At 39.0% G+C, this 25672-nt stretch overlaps 1 protein-coding gene across 1 annotated transcript in view; it reads left to right on the forward strand.

Annotated features, from left to right (window-relative positions):
- Window positions 1-25672, forward strand: part of LOC133570858 (macrophage-stimulating protein receptor-like) — a 45725-nt gene that overhangs the window by 11595 nt on the left and 8458 nt on the right. The window contains exons 4-19 of the mRNA XM_061923612.1: window positions 25-144; window positions 4592-4762; window positions 4841-5001; window positions 5071-5200; window positions 8457-8593; window positions 8665-8850; window positions 8946-9045; window positions 16135-16368; window positions 16441-16587; window positions 18261-18423; window positions 18507-18596; window positions 21101-21304; window positions 21376-21456; window positions 22181-22362; window positions 22433-22542; window positions 25372-25537. Of these exons, the coding sequence (XP_061779596.1) occupies window positions 25-144; window positions 4592-4762; window positions 4841-5001; window positions 5071-5200; window positions 8457-8593; window positions 8665-8850; window positions 8946-9045; window positions 16135-16368; window positions 16441-16587; window positions 18261-18423; window positions 18507-18596; window positions 21101-21304; window positions 21376-21456; window positions 22181-22362; window positions 22433-22542; window positions 25372-25537 (2382 nt within the window). The remainder of the gene's footprint in view (window positions 1-24; window positions 145-4591; window positions 4763-4840; window positions 5002-5070; window positions 5201-8456; window positions 8594-8664; window positions 8851-8945; window positions 9046-16134; window positions 16369-16440; window positions 16588-18260; window positions 18424-18506; window positions 18597-21100; window positions 21305-21375; window positions 21457-22180; window positions 22363-22432; window positions 22543-25371; window positions 25538-25672) is intronic.

Below are 25672 nucleotides of genomic sequence, written 5' to 3' on the forward strand. Positions count from 1 at the left end.
CTGCTGCGACCTTTGCGGTTTTAGGTCATTCTTACAATAGACACACCCTCAGTTTTTGCCAACTATTCTCTTGGAGAGGCTGAAATATCCAGGACTGCAGCTGTCTACAATCAGGATTTGCTGCTTTTTGTGGCTGGAAATCAGGTATGTCATATGTATTTAAAACTAGTGTTCGGAATGGAAAATTCCATAGGGTACAGAAGAGTTCTCACACGGAGCACATCAAGTGAAGGACTAAATGAGTGCAATCCGTTTTTCTTACAATTATACGGGTCAGGATCTCAATCGGGAAGTTCAGACATCCAGGTCTCCGTCCACCTATTTCAGTTCCACCAGAGGAACACAGAGATGACATGAAATCAGGCCAACAGCGAGATATAAACCTTCCAACGTGTCTACCCTGAGGCCTCCTTCCAGCTGGGCATTCCCGAAACGCCTCAGCAGGGAGGCCTCCTGTTTTGATCTCTAAGCCACCTCAACCTGCTGCTCTTGTATCTCTACTTTGCGCTCCTTCTGGATGACCAAGCTCCTCCCCCTGTCCCTTAGAAAGAGACCGGCCACCTTGTAGAGGAAAATCGTTTCAACCGAGGGTACCCGGTTAGTGCTCTTTTGCTCACGAACCAAATCTTGTGACCATAAGTGAGGTAAAATACGAACGTTGATCGACTGGTTATTTGAGAGCTTTGCCTTCCGGCTCAGCTCTCTGTTTTCACCACGACAGTCCGGTACAGCGACCGCATTACCGCAGACACTACTGTCGATCTGCGCTCACGCCTTTTCCCTCACTGAAACTGCAATCCATCCTCCTCCGGTTGAGAACCACAACTTCAGATTTGGAGGTGCTGTGTCTCGTCCCAGAAGCTTCACACTGCCTTTTGTCACCGGTTCGCTTCATAAATATCATTGACAGAATTTCAGGCGCTATGGTTGTCCAGTTTGGGGGCCTTAGGATTTAATCTCTGCTATTTGCAGATGATAGGGTCCTGATGGCCTCTTCAAGCTGTGACCTACAGCGTAAACTGGGGCGGTTTGCAGCTGAGAGTTAAGAGAAGTCAATAATATAAGTTAAAGTTAGTTAAAGTTAAAGTCCCAACGATAGTCACACACGCTCTAGGTGTGGTGCAATTATCCTCTGCATTTGACCCATCCCCATGTCCACCCTCTGGGAGGTGAGGGGAGCAGTGAGCAGCAGCAGTGGCCGCGCTCAGGAATAATTTTGGTGATTTAACCCCTAATTCCAACCCTTGATGCTGAGTGCCATGCAATGGGTCCCATTTTTATAGTCTTTGGTATGACACGGCTGGGGTTTGAACTCACATCCTTTCAGTCTCAGAGCGGATACTCTAACCACAAGGCCACTGAGCAGGTAGAAGCCAGACATCTTCTGTCGTTAGGGTTTCCTGTTTGGGAGCACTTTATCTTCCCTGTATGTACTTTATTATTATTAGAGTTAGGGCTGTAATGTAATATAAAATGTAATATACAATTTTAAAGAAAAAACTCTGTTTTTTTCTTATTACTTATTCCATATTGTGCTAAACTGTGAGTGTACGTGTGTGCGATAGTCACGTTTAAACAGATGCTTTCACACAGGAACGGCAATAACAATTTAAGATTTAAGAGGGAAGTTTTCCAAACATGATACACATGTAAAAATACAGTACAATCTGCACTGTAAAAAAAAAAAAAATCTGCACAATTTACGGTAAAATACCGGCAGCTGAGGTTGCCAAGAATTCACTGTAAAAAATACAGTCACAATGTATTGGACATTATGGTATGTTGATGTTGAATCCGTAAAAAATACAGTTGTTCACTGTTTTTGCTTATGGTAAATTACTATGAAGAAAAATGATATAACGTTAAAATGTTTACAAAAAAAACCCCTATAGAATTTACGGTAAAATACAAGCGGCTGTGGTTGCCAGGAATTCACCGTAAAAAAAATCAGGGTCAATTTTAGTGCTGCCAATCAACCTATCTCCAGGTGCATGTCTTTGGAGGTGGGAGGAAGCTGGAGTAGCCGGAGAGAAACCAAACAGTCACGGGGAGAACACATGCAAACTCCACACACAATGAACCCTAGCCCGGGAATTGAACCCAGGACCTTGTCACTGTGAGGCACAAATTCTAAGAACAGCTCCACCGTGATGCCCTGTCTCCAATATTAGTATCTGCAAAATGCCTGTGTTTCTGAGACATGTTAGCGGTACATTAAGGATTTTAACTTGAAAGTATTTGTACAACCTTTCACTGGACAACTCACAACATGGCCTCCCGCAACATGTTTCTTCAAGGGAGCTATTAAAAATGAAACTTAAATGCTCCATATCTGTTAAATAGTTGCTTGCAACCAGTTCCAACACATTTAAACACAAAGCGTGGTTCATTTCGATGCAGTTTACAATTAAGAAAATAGCCATAACCCCTCAAAGTCTGAGGCAACTTAAAAAACAAAAATACAAGAAAACATGTTGTTAGCCAAAAGTTAACTAGGCTAAAGCTTTAACACAAACCCTTAAACAATTATGGTTAGTTGTAAATTTAAATGTATAATCTGCAAAATCTTTGATTTAGACAAAATAATACCTTAAATTTCAAAGTATTGGCATGCGTGTGACATTGCAGTATTTGCCTAAATGCATTTTTTTTTAACTGTTCACAGTTAGGTCATGTGTGTTCTACTTATTATACCTATAGTAATTTAGGTCACCTACTGTTTCTTAGTTTGCAAGAATCAGACAGCATTTGCTACTGTGATCAACTATTTTTGACTTTATGGTGTTTAACTGTTGCTATTTAACAATTGCTTGCCGTAGTTTTAACGGTCATTTTTTACAGTGTGCAATAAAGCCCGATTTTCAGAGAAACTCGCCAATACACTGTCATATAGACCTGCGCTTGCCAAGACACACACGCAGACACGCACACACAACAACCCTTTGCGCTGAACTGAAATATTTTTTTCAAGGTTCTTTTCCTTTTTCTGACTAAGTAGAGGAGACATAGACAATAGCGTGGATCTACGTGGCTTTATTTTTCAACAACTCCTACGTAAACAACTTCAGCAATGTACGTAACAACGCCATAGCGTGCACGTAATTCCCAGTCCTTCAACAATTGCTGTTTCTTAGGAATCAAAGTATGTATACAGTAAAATATGACAGCAACAACGATAAAATATGTAGTATTTACAATATTATCAGAAACTATCAGAGACATGTCAGTTTGTTAAAGCATTATTTACCTCAAGCTTTAGTTAACAGAACAACAAAACATTGACACCCCCCCATCACTATATGAAGTATAAACGATAAAACATTGAGTATTAAGCGTATGTGAACCACTCCTACATTGTTTACTTCCCTGATGTCCCACTTTTGTAATCCATCAGAAATATCAAGCAGCTAAAATGCGTCAAACATGCCAAAGTGTGCAGAGTGTTGTGCATTTTACCCATCAGGCTTGGTACTGGTTTTAAATGGGTGTGATTTTGAATTGTGTGTGGTGCTCAGATATTTTTTGTCCACATAGTTCAATGGGCAAGTTGTGTGGTTTTGTACCTCATATATTTACTTTCTGTGTTTTTTTTTTTAAGTAATTAGACCATGGCTAATGGTCCCTATACGTTGCTTCTATGCACTCCAAAACCATTGTAATGCTCATGGTCAATGAGTAGCAATATCAACATACACCATCAGATGGCAGCACATTGTCAACAGTTAAAGTTGTGGACCTGTCACCGGCGGGATTGTGAATGCTGAAGAGCTGCATTCGGTCCGCGGGCCATAGTTTGGAGACCGATGGTATATTCTATCATAACATAACAAAAAGCAGAGACCTAATCCTGGACTCTCACTATTATGTTAGATTCACTATGGACTGGACTTTCACAATATTATGCTAGACCCACTTGACGTCCACTGCATCCGGTCTCCCCTAGAGGGGGGGGTCACCCACATCTGCGGTCCTCTCCAAGGTTTCTCATAGTCATTCACATTGACATCCCACTGGGTTGTGAGTTTTTCCTTGCCCTTTTGTGGGCTCTGACCCGAGGATGTCGTCGTGGCTTGTGCAGCCCTTTGAGACACTTGTGATTTAGGGCTATATAAATAAACGTTGATTGACATTGATTGATATTGTTTACATAACGCATGCCAGGAAGAAGAAGCTGTTGTAGCATGCATACACACACTACATCACCCTGACAACACACATTCACATAACAAGTGTTCCCTGGATTGATATGACCTTTTCAAATTAAAAGTCTTATATTTTTCATGGATCTCAAAAACATTTGCAAGTGTTAGTAAAATAGCGTAACTTTTTTTGCCTGTGTGAAACTTATGGAACATGAAGTTTTAGTAACAGCCTAAAAAAAAGGTGTGATGGCAAAGTCCGCCTCTACGAATTTACTGCTTTAGCACTTCAGCCTAATCTGAGCGGGGTGTGTGTGTCTGCAAGCCGGATGGGAGAATACAAACAAAAGAAACGTGCCTAACTTCAAGCGTGTAAAAAAGTGCAAACGGGAAAATATAGTGTTCCCAAAATGAACCAACCTGTGACCGAATCCTTTTTTTTTTGCTTCCAGTTGTTTAGGGTGCCTTCCATCGGACCGGGGTGTACACATTTTGTGACGTGCTCCATGTGTTTGACAGCACCGCGCTTCATGAATTGCGGCTGGTGCTCGGGAACGTGCTCGAGGAAAGACGAGTGCGCCTCCGTATGGAACAAACATTCTTGCGCGCCAGTCATAACCGAGGTAAACCTAACAGACAATTTAGACTCGTACTGGTGACACTCACCACAGCAAACCACTGATGGCTTTTCTCTTTTGCAGTTTTTCCCCAAGATAGCACCAGCTGGTGGAGAAACAGAGCTGACACTTTGCGGCAGAGATTTCCAGTCTCCTCTCAGCCCGCCCACTGTGACCACACATGTGGTCACAGTGGGCACCGCGACGCCGTGTGCTGTCCTACCTGCGAAAAGTAGCAGTCAAGTGTGAGTAGCATAATACCCACAATGCAACACAAATGTTGACCTTATGTGGTTGAAATCTTTTCCCTGCAGGCTTGTGTGCAAGGTAAAGGACAACGTGTCCAAACACAATCTGACCATCGCTTTGGAAGTGCATGAGGGAATGGTGAAGGGGGACTACTCCATTGAAGGCAGAGCTCAGATGTCTGGTTTCTCTCTTGTGGTGAGTTTTAAAGTCATACACTTCATGTTCTTAGACCACACATTTACTGTGAATGCTCCAAGAATAGCCGCTAAAAAACAAAACATTAGTTGGAATCAGGCGACTGGTATTTCCAAAATGTAATACATTTTAATATATAACAATAATTTTCAAACAAACTTTAATAATAATAATATGAAATGCATGAGAAAGTGGAAGTCATTCAATCAATCAATCAAAGTTTATTTATATAGCCCTTAAAGGCCTACTGAAATGTGATTTTCTTATTTAAACGGGGATAGCAGGTCCATTCTATGTGTCATACTTGATCATTTCGCGATATTGCCATATTTTTGCTTAAAGGATTTAGTAGAGAACATCGACGAAAAAGTTTGCAACTTTTGGCCGCTGATAAGAAAGCCTTGCCTGTTCCGGAAGTAGCAGACGAGTAGCGTGACGTCACAGGTTGTGGAGCTCCTCACATCTGCACATTGTTTACAATCATGGCCACCAACAGCGAGAGCGATTCGGACCGAGAAAGCGACGATTTCCCCATTAATTTGAGCGAGGATGAAAGATTTGTGGATGAGGAAAGTGAGAGTGAAGGACTAGAGGGCAGTGGGAGCGATTCAGATAGGAAAGATACTGTGAGAGGCGGGTGGGACCTGATATTCAGCTGGGAATGACTAAAACAGTAAATAAACACAAGACATATATATACTCCATTAGCCACAACACAACCAGGCTTATATTTAATATGCCACAAATTAATCCCGCATAACAAACACCTCCCCCCTCCCGTCCATATAACCCGCCAATACAACTCAAACACCTGCACAACACACTCAATCCCACAGCCCAAAGTACCGGTCACCTCCCCAAAGTTCATACAGCACATATATTTCCCCAAAGTCCCCAAAGTTACGTACGTGACATGCACATAGCGGCACGCACATACGGGCAAGCGATCAAATGTTTGGAAGCAGCTGCATGCGTACTCACGGTACCGCGTCTGCGTATCCAACTCATAGTCCTCCTGGTAAGAGTCTCTGTTGTCTCAGTTCTCCACAGGCCAATGGTAAAGCTTGACTGTCATCTTCCGGGAATGTAAACAATGAAACACCGGCTGTGTTATCCGGCACAACAGTCAGGGGGTGCATTCTACGGCGGGGGTGCGTTATCCGGCACAACACCTGCCGCAATACACCGCTTCCCACCTACAGCTTTCTTCTTTGCTGTCTCCATTGTTCATTGAACAAATTGCAAAAGATTCACCAACACAGATGTTCAGAATACTGTGGAATTTTGCAATGAAAACAGACGACTTAATAGCTGGCCACCATGCTGTCCCAAAATGTCCTCTACAATCTGTGACGTCACGCGATGACGTCATCATACCGAGACGTTTTCAGCAGGATATATCGCACAAAATTTAAAATTGCACTTTAGTAAGCTAACCCGGCCGTATTGGCATGTGTTGCAATGTTAAGATTTCATCATTGATATATAAACTATCAGACTGCGTGGTTTGTAGTAGTGGGTTTCAGTAGGCCTTTAATCACAAGTGTCTCAAAGGGCTGCACAAGCCACAACGACATCCTCTGCTCAGATCCCACATCAGGGCAAAAAAAACAACTCAACCCAATGGGATACAATGAGAAACCCCCACCCCCACTCCCGGGTGACTGGTGCAATGGACGTCGAGTGGATCTAGTTAATAGTGTGAGAGTCCAGTCCATAGTGGGGCCAGCAGGAGATCAACTTGAGTGGAGACAAGTCAGCAGCGCAGAGACGTCCCCAACTGATGCACAGATGAGTGGTCCACCCCGGGTCCCGACTTTGAACAGCTAGCGCTTTATCTGTGGCCACCTAAAAACCTCTCCACATAGTAGAGGGGGGCAGAGCAGAAAAGAGAGGGGGCGGATCAACTGGTCTAAAAATTGGGTCTATTTAAAGGCTAGAGTATACAAATAAGTTTTAAGATGGGACTTAAATGCTTCTACTGAGGTAGCATCTCTAACTGTTACCGGGAGGGCATTCCATAGTACTGGAGCCCGAATAGAAAGCCCGCAGACTGTTTTTGGACTCTGGGAATCACTAATAACCCGGAGTTCTTTGAACGCAGATTTCTTGCCGGGACATATGGTAGAATACAATCAGTAAGATAGGATGGAGCGAGATCGTTAAGTATTTTATACGTAAATAGTAAAACCTTAAAGGCGCATCTTAAGTGCACAGGAAGCCAGTGCAGGTGAGCCAGTATAGGAAAGGAAAGGAACACGAATTTTGTACAACACACACACAACACAAACATAAACACAAAATAAAGGGAAACTGCTGAGTCGGCATCAAAAGTATTGATGAATTGATTGTAAACCACAGTACGACAAGTGTAATTTTCACACCATCAGCCTAATGTGTCGCCAGGAATTCTGGGCCCCATATGAAATGCAATAATACGTATATATATATATATATATATATATATATATATATATATATATATATATATATATATATATATATATATATTAGGGGTGTGGGAAAAAATTGTTGCGAATTCGAATCGCGATTCTCACGTTGTGCGATTCAGAATCGATTGTCATTTTTAAAAAATCTATTTTTTTTGTTAATTTATTATTATTTTTTTATTTTTATTATTTTTTTTATTTTTATTTTTTTTATTTTTTAATTAATCAATCCAACGAAACAATACACAGCAATACCATAACAATGCAATCCAATTCCAAAACCAAACCCGACCCAGCAACACTCAGAACTGCAATAAACAGAGCAATTGAGAGGAGACACAAACACGACACAGAACAAACCAAAAGTAGTGAAACAAAAGTGAATATTATCAACAACAGTATCAATATTAGTTACGATTTCAACATAGCAGTGATTAAAAATCCCTCATTGACTAGGGTAGATCCTGCTGAAATCCTATGTATTGAATGAATAGAGAATAGTTTTGAATCGGGAAAATATCGTTTTTGAATCGAGAATCGCGTTGAATCGAAAAAAAAAAAATCGATTTTGAATCTAATCGTGACCCCAAGAATCGATATTGAATGGAATCGTGGGACACCCAAAGATTCGCAGCCCTAATATATATATATATAGACACACACATTTTTTAACCCAATATCAATGTCAAAAAGGTTTCGGGACCCCTGCTGTAGATGATCGAACAGAGGCCTTATTTCAAGCATTTTGAGTATGATGCACATGAATTAGACGGTGAGGTGACAGAAGCAAATGTTCCATCTATTAGGAGCCTAGCATCACACAGATCAAACCAGAACACGGTCCTGTGTTTGGAGGGACTCTGGTCACGCTGACAGGCAGATACCTTGATTCTGGGATGCAGAGAGAAGCTTTCATTGCTGACAAAAAGTGTCAGATTCAAAGGTGAGCATCGCATGAGTATTTCTTTGTACAAAAAAGAAAAAGTATGTAGTTGAACGTGTTCCTGCGTTCAGCGTTGCAACTGCAGCCAACAGCAGCACCTGGTCTTGGATGGAGTGTGTCACTGAGGCTGCCTCAAGTGTGGGAAATGTTTCTGTCAAAGTAGTCATCGACAACTTTCAGGTCACTACTACGAAGACGTTTGTGTACAAAACAAACCCAGTCATCGCTTCTGTGTATCCTAACTGCAGTTTCATCAGGTAGGACGTAGGAAAAATACTGCAACATTGCAGGAAATGTACACGAATGGAAGTAAACATTGCTTGTGTGTTGTTTTGTTTCTGCTGTCGTTCAGCGGCTCCAAGCTTCTGATTGAGGGTCAAAGTCTTGACTCTGCACAAAAAACTGTAGTACAGTACACTTCCAAAACACCCAAAAGGAAACAACAAGAACTGGTAAGTTTACTTTATGTATGTGTTCTTTACTTGATGGACATGTTCTTTACTTGATGGACATGTTCTTTACTTGATGTACATGTTCTTTACTTGATGGACATGTTCTTTACTTGATGTTCAGGTTCTTTACTTTATGTACGTGTTCTTTACTTTATGTACGTGTTCTTTATTTTATGTATGTGTTCGTTACTTGATGTTCATGTTCTTTACTTTATGTATGTGTTGTTTACTTGATGTACATGTTCTTTACTTTATGTACGTGTTCTTTACTTTATGTACGTGTTCTTTACTTCATGTGCATGTTCTTTACTTTATGTACGTGTTCTTTACTTGATGTTCATGTTCTTTACTTTATATGTATGTGCTCTTTACTTGATGTTCATGTTCTTTACTTTATGTCTGTCCGTGTTCTTTACTTTATTTACATTTTTTTACGTTATGTACATGTTATTTACTTTATGTACATGTTCTTTACTTTATGTACGTGTTCTTTACTTGATGTTCATGTTCTTTACTTTATGTATGTGCTCTTTACTTGATGTTCATGTTCTTTACTTTATGTCCGTCCGTGTTCTTTACTTTATTTACATGTTTTTTATGTTATATACATGTTATTTACTTTATGTACATGTTTTTTACTTTATGTACATGTTCTTTACTTTATGTGCATGTTCTTTACTTTATGCACATGTTTTTTTACCTTATGTCTGTGTTCTTTACTTTATGTACATGTTCTTTTCCTTTAAGTACATGTTCTTTACATTATGAACATATTTTTTTACTTTATGTAGGTGTTCTTTACTTGATGTACGTGTTCTTTACTTTATGTACATGTTCTTTACTTGATGTTCATGTTCTTTACTTTATGTAGGTGTTCTTTCATTGATGTACGTGTTCTTTACTTTATGTACATGTTCTTTACTTGATGTTCATGTTCTTTACTTTATGTTCATGTTCTTTACTTTATGTCCGTCCATGTTCTTTACTTTATGTACACATTTTTTACTTTATGTATGTGTTCTTTACTTGATGTACGTGTTCTTTGTTTTATGGACGTGTTCTTTATTTTATGTGTTTGTTCTTTAGTTTATGTACATGTTTTTTACCTTATGTACACATTCTTTAGTTTATGTATGTGTTCTTTATATAAATGTTCTTTGCTTTATGTACGGGTTCTTTACGTTATGTACATGGTTGTAACTTTAGATACATGTTCTTTACTTTTTGTATGTGTTCTTTACCTTATAAAGTTAAAGTACCAATGATTGTCACACACACACTAGGTGTGGCGAAATTATTCTCTGCATTTGACCCATCACCCTTGATCACCCCCTGGGAGGTGAGGGGAGCAGTGAGCAGCAGCGGTGGCCGCGCCCGGGAATCATTTTTGGTGATTTAACCCCCCAATTCCAACCCTTGATGCTAAATGTCAAGCAGGGAGGTAATGGGTCCCATTTTTATAGTCTTTGGTATGACTCGGCCGGGGTTTGAACTCACAACCTACCGATCTCAGGGCGGACACTCCAACCACTAGTATGTACGTGTTCTTTACATGATGTACATGCTATTTACTTAATGTACATGTTCTTTACTTTACGTACACACTTTGTACTTTATGTACGTGTTCTTTACTTTATTTACATGGTTGTTACTTAATATATTGTACGTGTTCTTTACTTTACGTATACGTTCTTTACTTTATGTACGTGTTCTTTACTTTATGTACATGGTTGTTACAATATATACGTGTTCTTTACTTTATGTACATGTTCTTTACATTATGTACACATTCTTTACTTTATCTTTATGTACATGTTCTTTACCTTATGTACATGTTCTTTACTTTACGTACGTGTTCTTTAATTGATGTACAAGTTCTTTACCTTATGTACATGTTCTTTACTTTATGTAAGTGTTCTTTACTTTGTGTACATGGTTGTTACTATATATACGTGTTCGTCCTTTATGTACATGTTCTTTACCTTATGTACATGTTCTTTATTTTATATATGTGTTCTTTACTTGATGTACGTGTTCTTTACTTTATGTACGTGTTCTTTATTTTATGTATGTGTTCTTAACTTGATGTTCATGTTCTTTACTTTATGTATGTGTTTTTTACTTTATGTACGTGTTCTTTATTTTATGTATGTGTTCTTAACTTGATGTTCATGTTCTTTACTTTATGTACGTGTTCTTTACTTGATGTACGTGTTCTTTACTTTATGTACGTGTTCTTTACTTTATGTACGTGTTCTTTACTTTATGTACATGTTCTTTACTTTATGTACGTGTTCTTTACTTGATGTTCATGTTCTTTACTTTATGTATGTGCTCTTTACTTGATGTTCATTTTCTTTACTTTATGTCCGTCCGTGTTCTTTACTTTATTTACATGTTTTTTACATTATGTACATGTTATTTACTTTATGTACATGTTCTTTACTTTATGTTCTTTACTTTATGTACATGTTCTTTACTTTATGTGCATGTTTTTTACTTTATGTACATGTTTTTTTACCTTATGTACGTGTTCTTTACTTTATGTACACGTTCTTTACTTTATGTGCATGTTCTTTACTTTATGTACATGTTTTTTTACCTTATGTACGTGTTCTTTACTTTATGTACATGTTATTTTACTTTATGTACATGTTCTTTACATTATGAACATATTTTTTACTTTATGTAGATGTTCTTTACTTGATGTACGTGTTCTTTACTTTATGTACATGTTCTTTACTTGATGTTCATGTTCTTTACTTTATGTACACATTTTTACTTTATGTATGTGTTCTTTACTTGATGTACGTGTTATTTGTTTTATGTACGTGTTCTTTATTTTATGTGTGTGTTCTTTAGTTTATGTACATGTTTTTTACCTTATGTACACATTCTTTAGTTTATGTACGTGTTCTTTATATAAATGTTCTTTGCTTTATGTACGTGTTCTTTACGTTATGTACATGGTTGTAACTTTAGATACATGTTCTTTACTTCATGTATGTGTTCTTTACCTGATGTACACGTTACTTACTTTATGTACGTGTTCTTTACCTTATAAAGTTAAAGTACCAATGATTGTCACACACACACTAGGTGTAGTGAAATTATTCTCTGCATTTGACCCATCACCCTTGATCACCCCCTGGGAGGTGAGGGGAGCAGTGAGCAGCAGCGGTGGCCGTGCCCGGGAATCATTTTTGGTGATTTAACCCCCCAATTCCAACCCTTGATGCTGAGTGTCAAGCAGGGAGGTAATGGGTCCCATTTTTATAGTCTTTGATATGACTCACAACCTACCGATCTCAGGGCGGACACTCTAACCACTAGTACGTACCTGTTCTTTACATGATGTATGTGCTATTTACTTAATGTATGCGTTCTTTACTTTACGTACACACTGTACTTTATGTACGTGTTCTTTACTTTATTTACGTGGTTGTTACTTAATATATTGTACGTGTTCTTTACTTTACGTATACGTTCTTTACTTTATGTACGTGTTCTTTACTTTATGTACATGGTTTTTACAATATATACGTGTTCTTTACTTTATGTACATGTTCTTTACATTATGTACACGTTCTTTACTTTATCTTTATGTACATGTTCTTTACCTTATGTACGTGTTCTTTACTTTACGTACGTGTTCTTTACCTTATGTACACGTTCTTTACTTTATGTACGTGTTCTTTACTTTATGTACATGGTTGTTACTTTATAGACATGTTCTTTACTTTATGTACGTGTTCTTTACTTTATGTACATGGTTGTTACCAGTGTTGGGACTAACGCGTTACAAAGTAACGCGTTACTGTAACGCCGTTAGTTTCGGCGGTAACTAGTAATCTAACGCGTTATTTTATTATATTTAGTAACTCAGTTACCGTTACTACATGATGCGTTACAGCGTTATTTTACGTTACTTATTATGTAGTATAAAGTGTGTTTTATCGGAGCGCTGCTCTGTCATCGTTCTGATTCTTCTTGTGTCACAAGCCGGAGAAGAGAGAGAGACATGCGCTCTGTGTGGGTGTGTCTGAGTGTGAGTGTGGGGAGCGAGGGGGGGGGGGGGGGGCGTGTCTGATCATGGCGGAGCCAGAAGTCGAGTTTGCTAACATGGAGATATTTTCACTACTTTTCTTTTGTCGAGCACAAAGAAAATAACATTTTAGTTAAATGTAAATTGTGCTTTGGATCAAAGATGCCATCTACTGCCCAAAACAGCAATTCAAATCTGCTGAAACAAGCTACATAGCAACATGCTTCGACGAAGCTAGTAAAGAGAGACAGAGACTCTGATGCCATTTCACCTCCACCACCACCACCACCATTCCCCGCTGAAGGTACACACACTCTGTCAATCAATGTTCCCTCTAATTGTTCATGTGTGAGCAAATGCAAAAAGTCCCTGAGCATTGAGTGGAGTCCATGTGAGCAACTTTAGACGTGCACACTGTGGCTACACCAGCAGCACACCTGTCCCAAACCTCACTAAATAACAACTTACATCTCCATCCATCCATCCATTTTCTACCGCTTGTCCCTTTCGGGGTCGCTGGAGCCTATCTCAGCTGCATTCGGGCGGAAGGCAGGGTACACCCTGGACAAGTCCCCACCTCATCACAGGGCCTACACAGATAGACAGACAACATTCTCTTATTATTATAATCAAATGACAACAGTCATTTCCATTTCTAATATAAGTGTTTAGGCCCACTTATAATGACAATAACAAAAAATATTGTTTTTCATGAACTGTGTACTTGTATTGTTTGTCTGGGTGGAGGTCCTGCTTTGGAAATAATTTGTACCCCTTTCAGACATTGCATTTAGTTCCCATTAAAACATTCACATGTCGCACAATGAGATGTAAGCAGGGGATCATGTGTACATTCCTGCAACTTCCTGTTTGTAAAAAATATATTTTTATTAGTATTTATTTAATATACTAACAGCATTTAATGATTAATATTTATAAATTAAGATTCCTAATAAATGACACTAGAATAAGCACACATTTGATTGGTAAATCATAGTGTAACGACCTGGAATGACACTTTATGTGTGGTGTTGGAGTTGTCCGACTTTTTGTGTGGCTGTAAACGCATCACTGGCTAAGTGCCATATGTGCAAGTGTTGGCGCACGTGAGAGAGCGAGCGGCTGCTGTTGATATAACAAAGTTGCTTTTGGTCTGGTTTGTACTGCAGAAAATGACCAGTTTTGCTAGATATCATTTTTTTTACTAATGTTTTGGTGATGTGTTTATGGCCGACAGTAAAGAGTTTTGCTCAGTAAAGTGATGGATGGAATTCATGTCCTCAAAGCGTCTCGACAGACGTTACAATATTTGAACAATGATGACGAAAACGGTTTTCTCTGTCGTGTCCGTGTCGTGTCGTAAATTGTTATGCGCTTATTTTTTTATTTGATTTTGTGCATGGCATAGATTTGCTGTGCGCAGAGGACGCTTGAGCAGTGCGCAATTGCACATGCGCGCTCCTGAGAGGGAACGTTGCTGTCAATTCTCTTATATACTCTTTCATTCTAGACTTCTAGAGTGTTTGATTATCACATCACTCTAAATGTATAGACTATAAAGTTCACAAACATAAAGAGGGATCCTAGTGGGCCCAGGCCAATCTTTCCTTATCTCTAAACTAAAACTGGGGAAATGTGTAGAGTGTTCTGGGCTTCAGACATGATTTTGTATCAGAATTACTTGAGGAAGAAAATGCCTGGTTAGACTTTGTGTATGTAGTGTGTGCCTTACTTGCTTTACAGCTATGCTATTATGCTGTTTGTTACTTATGTATGTTATGTTGCAGCTATTTAAAATAGTTTTGTCAATTTGTTCTGGCCAGAAACAAATTGGCCTTTGTAACATATCTTTGTCTTTGTGTGTTGTATGTAGACCACATGGCTTAGCAGAGTTGAGTGATGCAAATGCATGTCAAGTTGATCAACAGATTGTATTATTCTCCACTACAATAACAGTACTGAAATGAAGGCTAAAAGGGCATTAATTGGAGCTTTAAAAAAAAAAGAAAAAAGAAGTAACTAAATAGTTACTTTTCACAGTAACGCATTACTTTTTGGTGTAAGTAACTGAGTTACTTTTGAAATGAAGTAACTAGTAACTGTAACTAGTTACTGCTTTTCAGTAACTAACCCAACACTGGTTGTTACTATATATACGTGTTCGTTCTTTATGTACATGTTTACCTTATGTACACGTTCTTTAATTTATGTATGTGTTCTTTACTTTATATAAGTGTTCTTTACTTTATGTGCATGGTTGTAGCTTTATGTACATGTCCTTTACCTTATATATGTGTTCTTTGACTTATGCACGTGTTCTTCACCTTATCTACACGTTCTTTACTTTAAGTACATGTTTGTTCTTTACTTAATGTACGTGTTTTTTTACTTTATATATGTGTTATTTACTTTATATTTTGTGTGTTTTACTTAACGTAAATGTTCTTAACTTTACATACGTGTCCTTTAACTTATGTACGGGTTCTTTACTTTATGTACGTGTTCTTTACTTTATGTACATGGTTGTTACTATGTATACGTGTTCGTTCTTTATGTACATGTTCTTTACCTTATGTACACGTTCTTTAAATTATGTATGTGTTCTTTACTTTATATACGTGTTCTTTACTTTATGTGCATGGTTGTAGCTTTATGCACATGTCCTTTACCTTATATATGTGTTGTTTAACTTATGTACACGTTCTTTACTTTAAGTACATGTTTGTTCTTTACTTAATGTATGTGTTTTTAACTTTATATATGTTATTTACTTTAAATTTTGTGTGTTTTATTTAACGTAAATGTTCTTAACTTTACATATGTGTTCTTTAACTTATGTACGGGTTCTTTACTTTATGTACGTGTTCTTTACTTTATGTACATGGTTGTAACTTTATTAACAGGTTCTTTACTTTATGTACGTGTTCTTTACCTTGTATACACGTTATTTACTTTATGTACGCTATGACCTAATATTTAACATAGCGCTCACTGGTGATGCCATTAAAAAAGGACAAAATCAATGACGATACATTTTCTTTCAGGAATGTAACGGCACCAGGAATGCCACACATATGGAGTGCTTTGCCCCTGTACTCCTGCCATATGACATGCTGGAGGACACGTCCGACACTGGAGAGATCTTCATTCACATGGATGGAAAAAGAAACTTGTGGAGGAGACGTTTTGACTACTATCCCGACGCCAAAGTCATCCCGTTTGAAAACGACGACAACATGTTGCTCCTCAAACCTGGAGAAAATGAGGTTTCACTGCACGTAGGTTTGCACGCTGTCCAAGCTGCATGAAACACAGCATATAATAACAAACTTTGAATATTATCTTAACAGCATCGGAAACTGAATACAGTCAACTCGTGCATGAAGATCAGTATGACCATCGGGGGTGTGGACTGTCATGCTCAGGTTCTGTCGAATGAGCTGACCTGCAGGCTTCCGAAGAACCATGTCATCCCCAGTGAGGGACTTCCTGTCAGGGTGAGATAGTAAGCTATCCAAACTTGGAGCTGCACCATTTTTAAAGGCATACTTTTTAATTAAGCTCACATATTGGATGAAATTAGATGTGCAGTCGCACCCTTATTATAGGTATGTCTTGAAACATTTATTTTTTTACTTCCAATACAATAACTATATTGGAGCTTTTAGTATTGTCCGATACGATATCAGCAAGAATCTTATAAACTTGTATTATTTAGTAGTGTGATCAACTGAAATTAGTCAAACAGAGAACAATGGTAGATACGAAGAACACTAACCTATTTATTATTAACCGTTCAGAATGGACTTATGTTGTCTTTAATTTGATGTAGAGTGGTAATTGGGTTTGGTGACACCAATAATTTATGAAGTAAAGCTCATAACTAAATGACATAAATTGAATGATGCGGACAGGTTTGTTACTGGAAACCTTCTAGTATGCTTCAGCCTTGCAGACTTTGTATGTGTAAGTAATATCCAAGTGTAATTATATGATACTTGTTTACATTGATAACGTTCTGTTTTAGTCTGCAATATTGTTTAGTTATTACGTAGGTCTAGTTTGTGTGCTATTGAGTGCTTAGCTGTTGTGTAGCTGCTAGCTCCTAGTAGCCTTTAGCCTACCATGTTTACCCGTTGTAAATGCTTTGACTAAAATAGAAGAAAAGTCCAACATTGTGTGCTTATTGGAGGACATTTAGATGCTTACTGGCTGTCCAAGATTGCACAAGTAAACGCGCTGCAGGACTGCTTGTTTCGGACTTTATATCACACATTTTATATAAACAGATAGTACTTTATTGATTCCTTCAGGAGAGTTATGTTCTATATCAGGGGTCGGCAACCCAAAATGTTGAAAGAGCCATATTGGACCAAAAATACAAAAACAAATCTGTCTGGAGCCGCAACAAATTAAAAGCCATATTACATACAGATAGTGTGTCATGAGATATAAATTGAATTAATATGACTTAAAGGAAACTAAATGAGCTCAAATATAGCTACAAATGAGGCATAATTATGCAATATGTACATATAGCTAGCCTAAATAGCATGTTAGCATCGATTAGCTCGCAGTCATGCAGTGACCAAATATGTCTGATTAGCACTCCACACAAGTCAATAACATCAACAAAACTCACCTTTGTGGATTCATGCACAACGTTAAAAGTTTGGTGGACAACATGAGACAGAAAAATAAGTGGCATAAAACACGTCCTAGAAAGTCGCAGAAAGATATACATGTAAACAAACTTAGTGAGTTCAAGGACTGCCAAAATTAGTAGGACAAAACGGCGCTCGCCAAATACTCGAATCAGTGAAGCATGTTTAATATAAACAGTGTGCTTTATACCAATTAGGGAGGTTTGTGTCATGTTTGTCCTCCTACAGAAACCATATTAAAACAAAAAATATATTTTTTGCCCTCAACTTTTTCCATTTTTCATACATTTTTGAAAAAGCTCCAGAGAGCCACTAGGGCGGCGCTAAAGAGCCGCATGCGGCTCTAGAGCCGCGGGTTGCCCTGTTCTATATAATCACATACTTAATTACTTTTTGATGATATCGAATCCATATCTGATTTCAATATTAGACTGGTACACCCCTGCCTAATATTGTGGCTGATGAACATCGTATGAACGACTCACAAGAATGATCTGCCGCCGTAGGTCTCTGTAAACGGGGACCTCCATGACGTCGGCACTGTCCTCTATGAGGACGTCAATAACGATTTAATCATCGCCGGCATTGTGCTGGGTGTCATCTTCGCCTCAGTGGCAGGCGCTGGAATCGCCTTAATTGTGATGAATCATTTGAAGAAAAAGAAGAGAGGTGAGGAAAGGAAGTTGTCCTATTTTCTGTCTTCTTGGTTGTTTCCTTTCAGCAGTACTTAGTGATCACATGTGTGCTTTCAGCCATCATAGAGAATCGTTTATCAAGCAGGCTGTCCAGGAATCGCTTGGGCGTGCATGATGACCTGTCCCCGACCGGCGACTACAGACAGAGTGAGACATCAATGCCATTTTTCTCTCAGATCGTTTCTAGATGGGGTCAGTCTACACCAGCCTACTTTTCAGCAGCCATTAATTAGTGCATCATTTCTCCTTAATTGATAATGTAATATACAAATCAAACTTGGAGGTACTTTAGAGTAGTAACTGTATGGCTTTTTCAACAGTACAGATACATTATATTATCCACTCAGCCATTCTTGTCTAAGTAGTAGGGAGGTGTGATATTGAGCTGATAAGATATCTGCGTGAATTATACAAAGATTTAATATTTTGTAGTGTGGAATGTTAGAAAAGGTTTGATCAAGTGAACTTAGTCAAACAGAGAACAATGATAGTTATGAAAAACACTAGCCTATTACTGGTATGGACTTACGCTGCCTTTAAGATTGTCACATTGTGTTGGTGACGAACCCCAAGATGCAGAGACGGCAGGCTTGGTGCAGGGAAACATGATTTAATTTAACACAAACACAAGAACAAACAAAAGGGTACAAACAAAAGGCGCGCACAAGGCGGAGAACAAACTTGGCTATGAACAAAAACTAGCACAAAGGCTAACTGTGGACAAGAAACAAAAACACTTACTGTGACACGAAGGAACTATGACATGAGCAGAGTGAACAGAAGTAGACACAGCTTCAACGACAAGTATTAATGATATTGACAATCAATACTCCAGCACTGACTGGAGGGCAAAGCAGGACTAAATAGTAGCTGGCTGATTGACACCAGGTCAGCCAAAGCTGAGGGGACACAGCACTCAGGGAGACAAGCAGGAAATAGAACCAAAATAAGAGCGCTTACAGGAAATAAAGACAGACAGAGGAAAAACTCAAAACATAACTAAACTGTCAGTGACAAACCTGACAAATATGAATTGGAGTAGTCATTGTTTTTTGGTGACACGAAGTAGTCACAATTAATAGCATAAGTTGAGTGATGCGGACACGTTTGTTACTGGATACTTTCTAGTACGCTTCTGCCTTGGATACTTTGTATGTGTACGTAATATGCAACTATAGTTATTTGATACTGTTTATATTGACAAATGTGTTGTTGTTTTTTACCGTTTGTCCCTTATGGGGTCGCGGGAGGTGCTGGAGCTTATCACAGCTGCCCGCGCGGAAGTTGGGGGTACACCCTGGACAAGTCGCCACCTCATAGCAGGGCCAACACTGCAATATTGTTAAATTATTATTACATTTGTCTAGCTTGTGTGCTATTGTGTGCTTAGCTGTTGTGTAGCTGCCAGCTTCTTGTAGTCTATAGCCTAACATGTTTACTTTTTGTAAACGACTTCACTAAAATACAAGGAAAGACCAACCTTATTGGAGGACATTTAGATGTTAACCGGCTGTCCAGCTTTGCACAGGACTGCTTGAATTGGACATTATGTCACACATTTTACATATAATCTGATACTTGTAGGGATGTCTGATAATGGCTTTTTGCCGATATCCGATATTCCGATATTGTCCAACTCATACCGATATCAACCGATACCGATATCAACCGATATATACAGTCGTGGAATTAACACATTATTATGCCTAATTTGGACAACCAGGTATGGTGACGATAAGGTACTTTTAAAAAAAATTAATAAATAAGATAAATACATTAAAAAAAAATTCTTGAATAAAAAAGAAAGTAAAACAATATAAAAACAGTTAGATAGAAACTAGTAATTAATAAAAATTAGTAAAATTAACTGTTAAAGGTTAGTACTATTAGTGGACCAGCAGCACGCACAATCATGTGTGCTTACGGATTGTATCCCTTGCAGACTGTATTGATATATATTGATATATAATGTAGGAACCAGAATATTAATAACAGAAAGAAACAACCTTTTTGTGTGAATGAGTGTGAATGAGTGTAAATGGGGGAAGAAGATTTTTTGGGTTGGTGCACTAATTGTAAGTGTATCTTGTGTTTTTTATGTTGATTTAATAAAAAAAAACAACCAAAAAACCCGATACCGATAATAAAAAAAACGATACCGATAATTTCCGATATTACATTTTAACGCATTTATCGGCCGATATCTGATATTATCGGACATCTCTAGATACTTGTTATTTTGATGATATCAGACCGATATGCAATATCAATATCACATCAAGAAACCCTTAGCTTTTGAGTGAAGCATGGCACTGGTAGCATCATGATCTGGGGCTGCATGAGTGGTGCCGTCACAAGGGAGCTGTAGTTCATTTAAGGAAAGATAGATTCCAACATTTACTGTGATATTGTAGTTTCATAATGGAGGGGTGGAAGATAATTCCACGTAAAATGTTCACAATCAAGACTCACCTCTGCCGCCCTGTTGTGTTGGAAGCGATTGTCTCTGTCCATTGACATGCATCTGATTATCCGATTATGCAATAGCGTACATATGCTGACCCTATAAAAAATGGATAAATGACTCATCAATCATTACAGCTGCGAAGCGGTAAAAGAGAATTTAGTTTTACGTGTTTTCTTTCCACCAGCCTCCAACCAGACGACGACTTCAGGAGGATTGGCCTTCCAAGGTATGCTGTACGCCGCCAGCCACGACCACCTGTCTGTTCCACTGATGCCGCAGGACAACATCTCCATGGTCAGCCTCAACTCAGACCTGCTGGAGGAGGTCAAAGATGTCCTCATCCCCGCTGAGATGCTCAGAGTTGAAGATAGCCAAATTATTGGGAAAGGCGAGTCTTTTGGACCTGACTTGTGTCGCACCCTCAAGGGTTTTTATTCATTTGGTTTTCTTCTCATGTAGGCCACTTTGGGACGGTTTATCATGGATATCTGAAAGACAGCAACAAGCAGGAGATCCACTGTGCTATTAAATCCCTGAACCGTATGTTTTATGATTATCAGGGATGTCCGATAATGGATTTTTGCCGATATCCGATATTCCGATATTGTCCAACTCTTTAATTACCGATACCGATATCAACCGAAATATATAGTCGTGGAATTAACACATTATTATGCCTAATTTGGACAACCAGGTATGGTGAAGATAAGGTACTTAAAAAAAAAATGTATAAAATAAAATAAGATAAATAAATTAAAAACATTTTCTTGAATAAAAAAGAAAGTAAAACAATATACAAAGAGTTACATAGAAACTAGTAATTAATGAAAATTAGTAAAATTAACTGTTAAAGGTTAGTACTATTAGTGGACCAGCAGCACGCACAATCATGTGTGCTTACAGACTGTATCCCTTGCAGACTGTATTGATATATATTGATATATAATGTAGGAACCAGAATATTAATAACAGAAAGAAACAACCCTTTTGTGTAAATGAGTGTGAATGGGGGAGGGAGGTTTTTTGGGTTGTTGCACTAATTGTAAGTGTATCTTGTGTTTTTTATGTTGATTTAATAAAAAAAAAAAAAAAAATTAATAAAAACGATACCAATAATTAAAAAAAAACGATACCGATAATTACATTTTAGCGCATTTATCGGCCGATAATATCGGCAGGCTGATATTATCGGACATCTCTAACGATTATGAAATGTAATTATATGAGCATGTTTGATGAAGTATGACTTGTGTCACAACAACAGGCATCACAGATTTAAAAGAAGTGGACCAGTTTCTCAAGGAGGGGATCATCATGAAGGGCTTCCACCATCCTAACATTCTCTCGCTGCTCGGCATCATGCTGCCTAAAGAAGGGCTCCCCCTTGTGGTTCTGCCTTACATGACGCACGGGGATGTGCGACATTTCATCCGCTCGCCTCAGAGGGTAAAGTGGAACTTGTGACTGTCGGTAGTTTTCCTTGCTGTCTTTTTGTAATTGTCGGTGTCCAACACAGAATCCAACTGTGAAAGACCTGGTCGGCTTTGGACTGCAGGTTGCCAAGGGGATGCAGTATTTAGCTCAGAAGAAGTTTGTGCACAGAGACCTGGCTGCACGGAACTGCATGTGAGTGATCATCATGTACTCTAGCACAGTGTTTCTTAACCATAGGGTCGCAGCCCAAAATATCTGTTTCTCAGCTGTGGTCCGTATGGGCTGCAGCGCTACTCAGTTGTAATACACTTTTCCACCGTTTGTGGCAGTAATGACAATATCAAGCAAACAGAAGACGCCTGCACCTAAAGTCATAGAGAAGTTTCTTACAGGGGAACTGTGCTTATTTTGGAATTGTGCCTTTCGTTCACAATCATTATGAAAGACATGACGAAGGATGGATTTTTTTTAATGAGTTCTAAATGATAAATAAACGTAAATAAAAGTCTGCTTGCAGCAGAGCCAATGGGAGTTACACTATACCGCCCATAAGAGCCAATAAATAACCGTTCAAAAAGCGCCGAGAATACTCCATTTACATTTCGTGACTTCGATATTAACCAAGTATTAGTGATATTGTTATTGTAAGCGCTAACGCAGACAAGCTATTCATAGCAACGACATAATCACTTCCGTGTGTGTCTATGTTTACATCATGGAGTGATCTGCTGTTTCCTTGCTTCCTTTCTCCCTGTAAGTTTATTGTAGATCAATCAATCAGTCAATGTTTATTTATATAGCCCTAAATCACAAATGTCTCAAAGGGCTGCACAAGGCACAACGACATCCTCGGTTCAGATCCCACATAAGGGCAAGGAAAAACTCAACCCAGTGGGGTGACAATAAAAACCTTGGAGAGGACCGCAGATGTGGGTGGACCCCCCCCCCCCCCCCCCCCTCTCGGGAGACCGGTGCAATGGACTTCGAGTGGGTCTAGCATAATATTGTAAAAGTCCAGTCTATAGTGCATCTAACATAATAGTGAGAGTCCAGTCCATAGTGGGGCCAGCAGGAGACCATCCCGAGCGGAGACAGGTCAGCAGCGCAGAGATGTCCCCAACCGATGCACAGGCGAGCGGTCCGGTCCAACCCAGGTCCCGACTCTGGACAGCTAGCGCTTCATCCATGGCCACCGGACCTGTGCTCCCCCCCACAAGGGAGAAGGGGGCAGAGCATAAAATAAAATAAACGGCAGATCCACTGGTCTAAAAAAGGGGGGGTCTATTTAAAGGCTAGAGTATACAAATGAGTTTTAAGATGGGACTTAAATGCTTCTACTGAGGTAGCATCTCTAATTGTTACCGGGAGGGCATTCCATAGTACTGGAGACCGAATAGAAAACGCTCTATAGCCCACAGACTTTTTTTGGGCTCTGGGAATCACTAATAAGCAGGAGTTCTTTGAACGCAGATTTCTTGCCGGGACATATGGTACAATACAATCGGCAAGATAGGCTGGAGCTAGACCGTGTAGTATTTTATACGTAAGTAGTAAAACTTAAAGTCACATCTTAAGTGCACAGGAAGCCAGTGCAGGTGAGCCAGTATAGGCGTAATATGATCAAACTTTCTTGTTCTTGTCAAAAGTCTAGCAGCCGCATTTTGTACCAACTGTAATCTTTTAATGCTAGACATACGGAGACCCGAAAATAATACGTTACAGTAATCGAGACGAGACGTAACGAACGCATGAATAATGAACTCAGCGTCGCTAGTGGATAAAATGGAACGAATTTTAGCGATATTACGGAGATGAAAGAAGGCTGTTTTAGTAACACTCTTAATGTGTGACTCAAAGGAGAGAGTTGGGTCGAAGATAATACCCAGATTCTTTACCGAGTCGCCTTGTGTAATTGTTTGGTTGTCAAATGTTAAGGTGGTATTATTAAATAAATGTCGGTGTTTAGCAGGACCGATAATCAGCATTTCCGTTTTCTTGGTGTTGAGTTGCAAAAAGTTAGCGGACATCCATTGTTTAATGTCATTAAGACACGCCTCCAGCTGACTACAATCCGGCCTGTCAGCTTTAGGGGCATGTAGAGTTGGGTGTCATCAGCATAACAGTGAAAGCTAACACCGTATTTGCGTATGATGTCGCCTAGCGGCAGCATGTAGTTGCTGAAGAGTGCAGGGCCAAGAACCGATCCCTGGGGAACTCCACATGTTACCTTAACATAGCCCGAGGTCACATTTTTATGGGAGACGCAATGCATCCTGTCAGTAAGATAAGAGTTAAACCAAGACAAGGATCATAAATCATGCATCTTACCTGGACAGTAGAATGCTGAAAATATAATCCGACAAGTTGGGACACTTTGACCACCATTTAGGACGTGGAACTGGCGAGAACGACACAAAAAGCGCTTGTTCCCCCCCGATCCCCCAACTCGTTTATTCGTGAGGATTATAGGCTCCATTGTAAGCGGACATTTGCACGGTGGCGACTTGTCCAGGGTGCACCCCGCCTTCCGCCCGAATGCAGCTGAGATAGGCTCCAGCACCCCCCGCAACCCCAAAAGGGACAAGCGGTAGAAAATGGATGGATTGATGGATGTATTTAATATTTAGAATGCATTACAAAAAATTCATACACAATCATGTCTTTCATAATGATTGTGAACGATAGAAATAATTCCAAAAGAAGTGCAGTTCCCCTATAAGCGCAAAAATTATGACTAAAGTGGTGAAGCTGTATTTTCATTTGCACTTTCATTTTATTGACCGTTTAGTTAAGAAATATATTAATTTAGTTTATTGATTTTAGTACAACATTATTATATCTATATTTATATTTGGTCATTTATTTATAATTTTCTTTTTATGCAGTATATTTGGTTAATACTTATTTTTCTAATCATCCTGACCTCGCTCGTGGATGATGATCGGTATCAGAATCGGCAGCATAAAACACAAGGCAGTGTACTATTTTGACTCGAGTGTCAGCCTGATCTTCTTGTCACAGGCTGGATGAAACCTTCACGGTGAAGGTGGCCGACTTTGGCATGGCGAGGGACATCTACGACAAAGAGTACTACAGCATTCAAGACCACAAGCGAGCAAAATTGCCCGTCAAGTGGATGGCCATTGAAAGCCTGCAAACACAAAAGTTCACCACCAAGTCGGACGTGGTGAGTAAAATGTACCCTGATATGTACAGCGGCAGGGTCAAACTAAGCGCAATATAAGTGTACATAACAATCAGAAGCATGTTAAAAAAATATAATAAAAACAACTGGGCAAGCCAGAGCTTTTCTTCATGTCAC

The sequence above is a fragment of the Nerophis lumbriciformis genome, linkage group LG28 (genome assembly GCF_033978685.3).
Source record: "Nerophis lumbriciformis linkage group LG28, RoL_Nlum_v2.1, whole genome shotgun sequence".
Classification (NCBI taxonomy): domain Eukaryota; kingdom Metazoa; phylum Chordata; class Actinopteri; order Syngnathiformes; family Syngnathidae; genus Nerophis; species Nerophis lumbriciformis.